Source organism: Pseudophryne corroboree, chromosome 6, assembly GCF_028390025.1.
Source record: "Pseudophryne corroboree isolate aPseCor3 chromosome 6, aPseCor3.hap2, whole genome shotgun sequence".
Classification (NCBI taxonomy): domain Eukaryota; kingdom Metazoa; phylum Chordata; class Amphibia; order Anura; family Myobatrachidae; genus Pseudophryne; species Pseudophryne corroboree.
In genome coordinates this window covers 773,643,410-773,656,532 of record NC_086449.1, presented here as the reverse complement: position 1 = coordinate 773,656,532, position 13,123 = coordinate 773,643,410, and the positions used below count along the sequence as shown (strand labels likewise).

The 13,123-nt window shown below is 45.4% G+C and overlaps 1 protein-coding gene across 1 annotated transcript in view; it reads right to left on the bottom strand.

The window, feature by feature from the left end:
• Positions 1–2,944: 2,944 nt before the first annotated feature.
• The window catches only part of GPX3 (glutathione peroxidase 3), a 48,444-nt gene continuing 38,265 nt past the window's right edge, over positions 2,945–13,123 (bottom strand). The window contains exons 3-5 of the mRNA XM_063928682.1: positions 8,178–8,295; positions 4,661–4,760; positions 2,945–3,508 (exon numbers count right to left, since the gene is read on the bottom strand). Of these exons, the coding sequence (XP_063784752.1) occupies positions 3,266–3,508; positions 4,661–4,760; positions 8,178–8,295 (461 nt within the window). The 3' untranslated portion in view covers positions 2,945–3,265. The remainder of the gene's footprint in view (positions 3,509–4,660; positions 4,761–8,177; positions 8,296–13,123) is intronic.

Here is a 13,123-nt window from a genome sequence, read left to right as displayed (position 1 = left end):
AACCCAGCAGGTGCACAGGTGTATTAATTACTCACTGACACATTTTAAAAGGTCCACAGGTGAAGCTAATTATTTCACTTGCGATTCTGTGAGGAGACCTGCAAAACATGCACTGTGTGGGGTCCTGAGGACCGAGTTTGAGAACCTGTGCTTTAGGCAATCTCAACCCTGTTTGAACCTTAATTCTTTGTAAGGCTATTCATATGCCTATCGCAAGCATGTTTAAATTGTTCTACAGTCTTAGCCTCTACCACCTCTGATGGGGGGCTATTCCACTTATCCACTACCCTTTCTGTGAAGTAATTTTTCCTTAAATTTCCCCTGAACCTCCCCCCCTCCAGTCTCAGTGTATGCCCTCGAGTTCTAATACTTCTCTTTCTTTGAAGAATGTTTCCCTCCTGAACTTTGTTAAGACCCTTGATATATTTGAAAGTTTCTATCATGTCCCCCCCTTTCCCTTCTCTCCTCCATACTATACATGTTAAGATCTTTTAGCCTTTCCGGGTAAGTTTTGTGATGTAGGCCATGTACCATTTTAGTTGCCCTTCTTTGTACACTCTCTAATGTATTTATATCCTTCTGGAGATATGGTCTCCAGAACTGGACACAGTATTCCAGATGGGGCCGTACCAATGACCTATACAGTGGCATTATCACTTATTTTTTCCTGCTACTGATTCCTCTCTGTAAGGTGTAACTTATTAAGACCAAGGCGCCAATTTAAAAAAACATTTAATTAACCCTCTGTTTTGATAAGAAACCATTGTGTGCACTGAATAAATATTCATGAGAATAGAGCCTCTTCGTTCACTAGGGAAGAGCCAAAGCCAATGGCCTCGACCCTAACTATACACAGTCTATATTACTACTAGGCATTTCTGTAGTGTTCTTCCTTAGGAAGAGTTTTTATCTTTCCTAAAGTGTTTGTAAATGAAGAACAGAGGGTGAAAGGTTGTCATTCATCTTTTAATAAACTGGGAACATGTAGTAGAAATTCCTGAGCTGGAGGTTTATGGGTGTTGTAGGCTATAAATGTCTTGTTGATCCAATGGAAGGAAACAGTCTGTAATAGCAACTTGAGACCAGAGCACGTAGCCATAAGAAGAATCGGTAAGTGTTGCAAGCCAATGAACGTCAGTCACACCCCACTCTACATTACAGAAAGATACCTGGAGAGTAGAACAGGGGAGAGGAAGCATTATGGGAACTGGTTTGGATTTTTAAAACTTGAAATGAAATGGTAAGTGGTGTAGGAAGCCGGGAATGGGAGAAGACAGGGCAGCGTTGGTCCCTATTGGTAGCTTGGTTGGCTTTGGTTCCACATTTGGATCTCGGTAAAAGAAGGTAGATATGTTTGATCTGTTAAGGCAGAAGCAGTGATAGATGGTGCGTGATGTAGATGGGAATAGGGAATTGTCCTACCGAGAAACCTGGGCTTTGGACAAGCTTCATGGCGGATCTGGGTGTACTATAAATGAGTCACAGGTCATCAGTTTCTTAATTGTGCTTTATGTTGTGACTGTCGTCATCACCAGTGCAATTGTAGCGTGATAGCAGATTGTCTTTGTTTTATTCTTTTATGAATTATTATATCAATATGTTTTTATTTTTGAAACTTTACATTTTGTATGATGTCACAGCTAATTAAAAAAACAGCGAAGGGATTGGTCCATTTTCTTTTTTTTACGTTCATATTAAGAGGATGCGCAGACATTATAATCGGTTTCTATTCTGGCTTTTGACTTAAAAATAATCTGGAAATTAAAATATCGGTCAGGCTTGAGCGATGTGTGGTAGCTGCGGCGTAACCTTCAACAAGGGCCGCAGCTGGAAAGCCGGCTGACCACGGATACTCATCATCTCTCTGCAGTTCCTCACTCAATAGAGGTGCTACAAAAGAGTTCCCCTACATTGTCTGGGGTAATGTGATCTCTGCTGCAACCTATTACAGATATTACATGTCACCCTGGAGATCTGTTACGTGCATTAAAACGTTTAGCCCGTGGCTTTGTGGTCACCAAATTTCTCAGTGAATTATAATATCTTTATAATTTAGGGGATACATTATCCCATATTACACAACAAGCATTTATGTATGGAAATACGTATGTTGGAGAATTACAAATATAATTGATGCTTTGGGTATACTTCCCTACTCTTCCAGAATGGCCGGGAAGGTTCCAATGATCGGGTGATGCTCCAGGCCGTCTGGAAGAGGTGGCAAGTCTTATGGAGCGAAATTGCTGGGTTTTGGATGACCAATGACTCGTTTCGAACTCAATTGTGTCATGGTGGCTACTCCCTGCTTCACAATGCCAGTAATCGGAGCGTTGTGTAGCGGTATCGGGGCCAGGATGACGTAATTCAGAGCGAAACACCCTCCCCCAGCTTAATATGTACCATGTTCTGCTTTCATAATACTGCCGTTTACTTCAGATGCCTGTATTGAATGTAAAATAAAATGTACCTTCCAATTGAACGTGTGAGCACATAGGGGGGAATTCAATTAGCTGAGGTAAATTACCGCGGCTAAGTGATCTCCGGGGGTAATTCAATTAATCCCGATAGCTGGCACTATAATTGAATCCCCCCCCATAGTATTTTCTGTAAATTACTGTGTGTATTTAATTATTCACTATATCGTATGTTAGCAGTCAAATAGAAATATGAATACAATTACCTCCTAAAATCCTTATGTACGATATGCAATGTTATTAAAAAAAATATTCATAACTGTCTCTTCAGTATGTTAATAAAAAATATTTTTAAACTAATCTGAACTCCTGTTGCCTCTTTACAAGGAGAAGACGCCAAAGAGAGAGCACCCTAGTGACCATCCAAGAAGGGTGTGAGACAGAAGGAGTTGGCTCTACCCAAATTGTATCAAGCTAATAATCTGTATTCAGTTTTTTTGTTTTCTCCAATATATGCAATACCCCAGAAGGCTGTTTAAAAATAGACAGTGTTTATTGAGTACTGGCATAGATAAAGCTTCACTCTAGAACAAGCAGAAAGCAGAAGACCCCAGGTAGGTAGAGTCCATCCCAGAACGGTAGAGTTGCCGGAATGCACTTAACAGCAACCTACCAAAATTCTGGCTTCCAGGTAGGTCCAACACTGGTTGTGCTTTAGGACCTATCTTTCACACAGATGGTATCTCCAGGCTACCTACAGTCTCCTGCCAACTACTCGACTTGGCACAAAAAAGCACAAAAATGATATAAACAAGCATGGTGACGTTAAGCACGATTGTATCAGCGAGAGACTACTTCTGGTCTCTGCTCATCATGATGATCCCTTGAAGTCCTGACTGTGATTTGAAGTAGTTAATCACATCTCTCTTGACTTGCGTGACCGGCGTGCGGGGATGCCAACGTTTCAATGGACGCCCATCGGGTCCCACAAGAAACTTCTCAAAGTTCCACTTGATGTCGTTCACTTTGATGGGTTCCCAAAAGAGACGATTTAGTGCACTGCCTAAAATATCACCCACGGGTGGGCAGGAGTTCTGAGGACAAAAATATGTTATTGAGCCTTAAATACTGAACATCATCACGTTAAACTCCCAAGTCCTACTGGAATGTATACATTTACTTTCAGCAGCAGAATCATTTCATTGCAACTACAGATTGAATAATAAAAAGTAGAAGATCAAAAGAATGAGCAGAAGTTCTGGACAGCAGATGCCAAAATACTGTGCTACTAAGAGGAGGGTACAATGGGGGTGATTCAGACCTGATCCCTCCTCTGCGAATTTACAGAGGTTTGCGATCAGATAGTCGCCACCCAGAATACCGGCCCCGTGCAAGTCTCTGTACGCTGTGTGAAAATCCCTGCAAACGCCGCTCAGCTGCAAATCCGTTCGCAACTCACTCACCATCGAATGATTTTTCCAGTCTGTGCGTAACCCAGGACCTACTCCTACACTGCAATAGAATCAGGCTGATCGGAGCCGGAGCTGACGTCCCACACCCTCCCTAAAAACGCTTCGGCACGCCTGCATTTTTCCTGACACTCCCAGAAAACGACCAGTTACCACCCCCAAACGCCGGCTTCCCGTCCATCAACTTGCGTATGGCTAGCGATCAAAAAAGTTGCAGGATTTTTTCGCAGTTTGGCCTCGCATGTGCGCACTATGATCCGTACGCATGCGCAGTTGAACGATAATCATCCATCTTGCGAATTCGCACAATAACGATCAGGTCTGAATCGGGCCCAATATGCAAACATGGAGAAGAAAGATGGTGGCCACCGTTGACGTAGGAAGGAACAAAATTGAAGGGCGTGCCGCTAAGACTGTGTAATAATAATAAAAACCTGTTTTGGGAATCCAACAAGATTTGATGAAGGGCCAGCTGGGGATTGTGACAGGTTAATAATAAAGAATTTGGGGGCTATGTACTAAGCTTTGGAGAGAGATAAAGTACCAGCCAATCAGCTCCTAACTGCCATGTTACAGGCTGTGTTTGAAAAATGACAGTTAGGAGCTGATTGACTGGTACTTTATCTCTGTCCACTTTATCTTTTCCCAAGGCTTGGTACATAGACCCCACGGTCTAATACAAAGTCCTTGTACTTTATCACTTTATAGAGTCATAAAACCAGCATCAGGAGGCAGTGTGTATACCGTATTTTCCATAAAGACTTTTTGCTTTGATACCTTCAAAAATGTGTATACTTTCTGCTCCTTCTTCCCATTGACGTCTCCTTTTTCAAACAGTTGGAAATTTGGAGTGAAGCCGCCACCAGGACGTACATATCTGGGGGAAAGTTAGAAGGGGGTTTTAAACTTTATTCGGTTCTATTCCAACCTATATTGTGCAACAGTAATGCTGCTTTCAGATCGCAAATGCCGGATCCTACCCGGTAAGAGAAACGTGTCCTTACCGGGTGGGATCTGGCATTTGCTCTCCTCTGCTGGCTTTCCGACCCGGCAATATACCGGGTCGGTTGCCATAGCAGCGGGGGGCGCAGCAGGGGCGTGGGTGGAGGCGGCGCTGGGAGATGAGCTCATCTCCTGCGCCGCCTCTCCCTATGCTGTGAATGGGAGCCGTGTCGCATCGAAACGGCTCCCATTCACACTGCACCTGACCCGGTATTCAACCCTGTAAAACCCTTCTTTTTAACAGGGTTGAATTACCGGGTCAGGCGACCCGCTAATTCGGCAAAGGCGCTTTCACATCGCACACTGACCCGTTACGACACGGCAATATACCGTGTCGATACCGGGTTATTTGTGCGATGTGAAAGGGGTTATACTCACTTGGCTCTTTCTTAGACATGCATTTAAATCGCACAGAATTTTTTTTTTTTTAGTTCACACAGGTTCTCAAAGTCGGTCCTCAGGACCCCACACGGTGCATGTTTTGCAGGTCTCCTCACAGAATCACAAGTGAAATAATTAGCTCCACCTGTGGACCTCTTAAAATGTGTCAGTGAGTAATTAATACACCTGTGCACCTGCTGGGTTACCTGCAAAACATGCACTGTGTGGGGTCCTGAGGACCGTTTGAGAACCACTGACCTAGATGATGCGTGAAGGCAAAATACGTTGTATAGTGTGTATGAAAAGTCTGATTCCACTTCACAGTTTCAGTTACAGGTAATAAATATCATAGCACTGGTTGGCATTCATAACCAATAAAAAAAAGTGCATTATCTTTTTCTGATCTATTCAATAGAAAACTTTATTCAGATCCATAATTCCCATCTAATTGGTAAGTTACATATACTGTACTGGCCAGTTGGGCCAGAAGCCAATCAAAAGTATTTTAAACAATCCCTTTTTAATCGAGCAGATGACAGTACGGACTGAATGACTTTTTCTATCAATAGCTGTGCAATAGATCTTATCACTGACCCAGCATCTCATAACCAGCATCCAGCATTGTGCCATAATCTGGCTGCACATAGGCAAATGCAGGGGGGAAGGGGGAGTTCCAGTTGCCCAGAAACCCCCCTTCCCCGCATATTACACTGTGTAAGCATTCTATAGTACTGTTGGTGTATACTTTCAGTGCATAGCACAGGGCTAGGCAACGTGTGGCACGCCAACTGCTGTGGAACTACACATCTCAGCATGCCCTGCTACAGATTTGTTAGGGCATGCTAACAAGTGGGACCGGGAGTTCTGAGATGTGTAGTTCCACAGCAGGTCTAGTGTCGAGCGTTGCCAACATGTGGTATAGCACATTATAATGGTAGGAGAATTAGGGGGAAATCAGGACCTAGGAGCTGCCTGAAGTTCTATAGGGTGTAATAGCTTACAGCCAGTGACCAGCAGTAGTACAGAGCGGTCAGCTGCCTATAGTGGGAATAAGTAGGACTGGTCACTCATTTTAATGTACAATGTCATTGGCATATGGGACGCATAAGAAGAGCGGTGAGCTTTTCTTAATTAATGTTGTGTAAATAATGCAATATTTATCTCCGAGACCCCGGTGCTCAGGGTGGTGGCAGACAAACTACCGACAGCGGCATTCCGACTCTAAGAAACCAGACACCTAGTAGGTAACTATGCTACACGTAATCCCTAACCCTCCTTACCCGCAGTAGATTACTAAGCCCCCCCCATAGCCTCACACTAACCCCCCCATAGCCTCACACTAACCCTACCCTCACTCTAACCCTCCCTCCCACGCTGCCTCACTCTAACCCTCCCTCCCACGCTGCCTCACTCTAACCCTCCCTCCTACGCTGCCTCACTCTAACCCTCCCTCCCACGCTGCCTCACCCTAACCCTCCCTCCCACGATGCCTCACCCTAACCCTCCCTCCCACGATGCCTCACTCTAACCCTCCCACGCTGCCTCACCCTAACCCTCCCTCCCACGCTGCCTCAACCTAACCCTCCCTCCCACGCTGCCTCACCCTAACCCTCCCTCCCACGCTGCCTCAACCTAACCCTCCCTCCCACGCTGCCTCAACCTAACCCTCCCTCCCACGCTGCCGCAACCTAGCCCTCCCTGGTCTTGCCTAGCCCTCCCTGCAGCCTCACCTTCACTCCACCCCCACCCGGCTTACTTCTGTGCAGTGCCGGCAGTCCTTAGTTTGGGATTCCGGAGCTGGCATTGCTATTCATGTCAGGATCACGTCGGTATTTCGGGCAGTGTCGGGCTTCCTGACTGGATCCCTTATCTCCCTCTGTCACTGCACTCTTACATGCAGGTGCTGATATATTCTGTACGTTACCAGGGATAGAACTGCTACAACCTGACACATATGACATAACAGCGGGTAGAGTTACAGACTATGGAGCTGATGCAGAGTCCACTTTTGTGGATAGATCTTGCGTTTCTAGCACTGCGCACGCTCCGTAGCCGGCCACAGACAATACCGAATCATATACTCTCAGTGGCATCTCCACTTGTGGCTGAATGGGTGTAACTGATGGCAACAGGGAATTGGCACATACTGTAGGCTAAGCGTAATGATGTAACGGCAGGCTAGGCTGACTTGTGTACATGCAGAGTTCCATTTGATTTCAGACGGAACCTTGACATCAACGATAGGGCGAGTACAATGTGCACCGATGATGATGATGAGGATAGAGATAGGGCACAACTCGGCTTACAGGAAAATATCTGCATTTTGTTCTGTGCATCAGTCCCGATATACACTTGGCACAGCCACAGGTACTATGGGGGTCATTCCGAGTTGGTCGTAGCCCAATAGTCATGTGGGGGGACGCCCAGCACAGGGCTACCGCCCCGCATGTCAGTGCCCCCCCACAGAAGTGCACAGTGGTGACTCTTTTGCACTTCAAGAGTAGCTCCCGGCCAGCGCAGCTTTGGCGTGCTGGCTGGGAGCTACTCGTCTCTCCCCCCGGCCCGCAGCAGCTGCGTGTGACGCCACGCGGCACCTGCGGCCCGACCCCCCTGCACGGTCCGGCCACGCCCACAAAACACCGTTCCGCCCCCACCCATCCCCACCTAGTGACCGCCTCTGCCTCCCTCACTCAGGCAGAGGCGATCGTAGCTCAGCAACAGCCTACGGCCATCTGGTGTGCACCGGCACACTGCGGCGTTGGCGCATGTGCAGTTCTGACCCGATCGCTGCGATAAACTGCAGCGTGCAATCGGGTCAGAATGACCCCCTATACCCACAGAATGTGAACGATTACCATTGCATGTGCTATGTAATTACACCAGACCTCCCATCATGTTACACGCCACTCACTTCAGTCCCAGGGGAATTTCTTCATTGGACCCAGGTTCTTGTAGACCAAACTGGTTGCAAGGAAATCCCAAGATGACAAGCCCACTAGATCTCATTTCTTCTTGTAGTGCATTCAGTTCTGCAAGGGAGATGTGTTATAGTGCAAAGTCACTCAGTGCTTATATAGAGGTTGCTGACTTTAGGAAAACTCCTGTCTCCCCACCTGCTAAAAGTTAAGGCAATCCTGATTTATATATATATATATATATATATATATATATAGTGACGCTATATAAATAGGCTTACCATACCATCCCTTTAAACCGGACCCTCATGGATTACACAGTTTCTGTGGGTAATTAAAACCAGGTGCAATGCAGGTATGAGGCCAGCCAGCCACAGAACCTGTGTATCTCATTAGTGTCCAGCTTTAAAGGAATAGTATGGTAAGCCTATATACAAATAGAACTGTTATTATATTAGCTTACACTGAATCTTTGATTGCTTTGTTTTCAGCTCTCCGTGACTACTCATACTGTCGCTCCAGCAGTTACATTATTATTGGCTTATAGACCAAGAAACTGCATACAAACTCCAGAGACTGTGTTGATATGATAATGTTCAATATTAACTTTAACATTTTAAATATTGGTTGTTATAAATAATATAACATCATTGGAGAGTAAATGGGAACAAGCTGAAAATACCACGCTGCAAAGTAAACGTTTCCCTACAGCAGATTCATGTTCCCGCTGTATCGCAGCCTCCATAGGCTGGGAAATGCCACCTCTAGAACATTTGTAGGTACATTTTGGCACCTGTTGTACTCGTGGGAATGCGCAGGAGACAACTAGGCATTATTACTTAAACAGGACTAGGGCACTGACAGCCAGTGATGAGATGATGATATACTGTACAGTGATAGTCCTATGATTACTGTAGCTACAGTTAGTTGTAATACCTATTATTAGTATACAGTCATAATCACCTAAACTAGTGGTTTCCAAACTTTTTTGAATCACGGCGCCCTAGAATATCAGAATTTTTTTCACGGCACCCCTAGGCCAAAAATTTCTTATTAATAAATTTAGAAAGAAATATTACATTAAGTAGATCGCGTTTATAATATGTCATCCTTAGGGTCAGTTGTGTGGTGAGGGACAAGATTTGCTTCTGTTTGGCCACATATTTTATGACTGGCAGCCACCAGCACTGGTTTTGCCTATTATATTGACCATGAATAATTTGACTTGGTCCTTGACCACCAACCCAGGGCACCCCTGCAAGTGTCCCGAGGCACCCCAGGGAGCCACGGCACACAGTTTGGGAACCTCTGACCTAAACAGTAACAACTTGTTATTTGCTTGTTCTGCACATGAAACAAAGTTTAGACTTTGTATGGGAACACCTGTGGATATCCTACCTGGACAAAACATGCTGCAATGGGATGCAGATTTATTTATTTATTATTTAATTTTATTTATTACTGTATTTATTTGTTTGCATGCAGAGTAAATACTGTCTGCTTTTGCACGTATCCCACAACTACTGGCCAGCTTCATTTTTACACTGCAATTTAGATTTGAATTTGGACACACACCTGCCAAATCTAAATCTGCTCCACCTGCAGTGCTTTATGGCTTTGTCAAGATACAAAGTTACTGGCTTCTATTTGCTCTGCTCGCAATTTATAATCAGCCCCATCTTGCGCTGCGCTAATTACAGAGCATCTCTTTCATGTTTTCAATCCAGACTTGGTTCTTGATGGTACAAAGACACTTGGGTCTATTTATGAAGCAGTGAAAAGAGTGGAGAAGTGAGCCTGTGGAGAAGTTGCCCATGGCAACCAATCAGCTGCTCTGTACAATTGTATAGTATGCAAATTATAAATGTTACTTCAATGCTTATTGGTTGCCATGGGAAACTTTTCCACTGGCTAACTTCTCCACTCTTTTCACTGCTTCATGAATAGACCCCAGAATATTTAGTCATTGCAATCTATGGGGCAGATGTATTAAGCCTGAAGAAGTGATAAAGCAGTGATAAGTGCAAGGTGATAACGCACCAGCCAATCAGCTCGTAACGGTAATTTTTCAAACCTGTAAGGCTTGGCTGGTGCGTTATCACCTTTCACTTATTTCTGCTTTATGACTTCTCCAGGCTTAATACATCTGCCCCATATATTCCCTGCCACATAGGGGCGGATCTACTATGAAACTAATGAAGCTTAAGCTTCAGGGCCCTTAATCTTGGAAGGGCTCTGAAGTAATTTTTTTTTTATTAATGAGTGTATTTTTCAACAAAATCAATGAACTTTTTCTTAAGTGTGATTTCCACCTCTTATTTTCATGCACTGTATGGTTATAGCTCATCACCAATAACACCATGACATCCTGGCTTCTAGTACAGCATAGCTGCTATTACAGCTTGGATGCGTGTCGCTTAGTAACATGAGAGCTGCTGGGAGTTGTAGTCTAGCTCAGTGATTTGCGCTCTGTAAATAGCATGAAACGTGTATCTGGTTTAAACTAGAATTCCCGACAGCCTGCAGAACTTCTCTGTGTGACAGTCCCAGGAATGTCGGAGCCTGAGAGGGCCTATCCTAGGAAGGAGGCTGGGATGAATGAAAGGTGAGAAGCAGGCGTCTAATAAGGTAATTTTGCTGGCGCTGAGTGGTGTGTGCTGTCAGGTGTTTATTGAAGAGGGGGAGGCTGGGAGAAAGAGTGCTGTGAGGTTATTAATGAAATAGTGGTTCTGTGAGGTGGTTATTGAAGAGGGGGGTGGGGAAGAGAGTGATGTGAGGTGATTAATGAAGTGGGGGTTCTGTGAGGTGATTACTGACTTGGAGAGTGCTGTTAGAGGTACTTGGGGCTCTATTCATGAAGCAGTGAAAAGAGTGGTGAAGTGAGCCTGTGGAGAAGTTGCCCATGGCAACCAATCAGCTGCTCCGTACAATTGTATAGTATGCAAATTATAAATGTTACTTCAATGCTGATTGGTTGCCATTGGCAACTTCTCCACTGGCTCACTTCTCCACACTTTTCACTGCTTCATGAATAGAGCCCTTGGACCTTGTTGGATGTTGCCCTAGTGTTGCTGGTTGCCAAGGGGCCCTCATAACAGTTCAAACTTCAGGGTCCCAAAAATGTAGTTCCACCACTGCTGCCACATAGACACACAATCAGAGTAGGGTTAATTTTTGTCAGAAGCCAATTAACCTATCAGTACAGTTTTGGATTGTGGGAGGCAGAAGTGGATTTAGACCTCATGGGTCCCTAAGTAAGATAGCGATTTAGGGCCCGCTCCCTCAAACAATCCATAGCACTAAATGTTCATTGCTGATTTATGCCCCTTAGATTATTTGTTGTTTTTACTCCTTATATTCTATTACAGTATATTACTTTCCCCTCACTGATTGCACCATGTCCCCTCACCTCTAACTCCCATTATTACACCCCTCACTTAATGCATGTTAGATCAGTGCTCCCCTCACTGAATGTAGCAGGTCTCTGTACCCCATTATTACACCCTCACTCACTGACTGCATTGTATATGAGTGACCCAGGCTTACTGATTTTAGCAAGGCCCATTGGCTTTAATACTTGTTATTATTCCCCCTCCCTCACTGACCACATTTTATAACAGCATTTTTATAATACCCATTATTACTCCACTTATTCAGTGACTGTATTGATTATATATCAGTGCTCCCCCCTCACTGATTGTAGTTTCTGCTACAATCACTGAGGAGGGGGAGGCACTGATATACTATAATCCATACCTTCCAACCCGATTTTTGCGGGATAGTCCCGTTTTTGGGAGGCACAGCGTCTATTCACAGGGAGACAAGAGGGACTGGGGGCATGCCAGCAGCTCATAGAGCGCTGGTCATGTTCCCACAGTGACGGAATACGGGGGTGTGACTCGTGGTTGCGGCAATCCTGTGAAGCCACGCCCCATTTTTATAGGCCATGCCCCTTTTTGGTGCTGCACACTAAGGAGTCCCTCTTTTTCATCATGTATAATGGAGTCACACTAAAGACACTGATATAGTGCCTCTCAACCCCCGCCCCCTTACTGATCACAGCAGCCTAGCAGCTCCCCCCTCCCTTATAATATCCATTTTCTCTAACGTCACTGGCTCCTCCCCCTATGACCCTCTTCCAAGCCTCAGTTAGATCTTTGTGCCCGAACGAGAAGGGTGCACACTAGGGGCTCTCCTGAGCTTCTTAGTGAAAGTTTTAGTTTAGGTTTTTTATTTTCAGTGAGACCTGCTGGCAACAGGCTCACTGCATCGAGGGACTAAGGGGAGAAGAAGCGAACTCACCTGCGTGCAGAGTGGATTGGGCTTCTTAGGCTACTGGACATTAGCTCCAGAGGGACGATCACAGGCCCAGCCATGGATGGGTCCCAGAGCCGCGCCGCCGGCCCCCTTACAGAGCCAGAAGACAGAAGAGGTCCGGAAAATCGGCGGCAGAAGACATCCTGTCTTCACCAAGGTAGCGCACAGCACTGCAGCTGTGCGCCATTGCTCCTCAGCACACTTCACACTTCGGTCACTGAGGGTGCAGGGCGCTAGGGGGGGGCGCCCTGAGCAGCAATAAAAACACCTTGGCTGGCGAAAATACATCACATATAGCCCCCAGGGCTATATGGATGAATTTTAACTCCTGCCAGAATCCATAAAAAAGCAGGAGAAAAGTCCGCGAAAAAGGGGCGGAGCCTATCTCCTCAGCACACTGGCGCCATTTTCCCTCACAGCTCCGTTGGAGGGAAGCTCCCCTGGCTCTCCCCTGCAGTCACTACACTACAGAAAGGGTTAAAAAAGAGAGGGGGGCACTAATTATTAGGCGCAGTATTAACAATACAGCAGCTATAAGGGGAAAAACACTTATATAAGGTTATCCCTGTATATATATAGCGCTCTGGTGTGTGCTGGCAAACTCTCCCTCTGTCTCCCCAAAGGG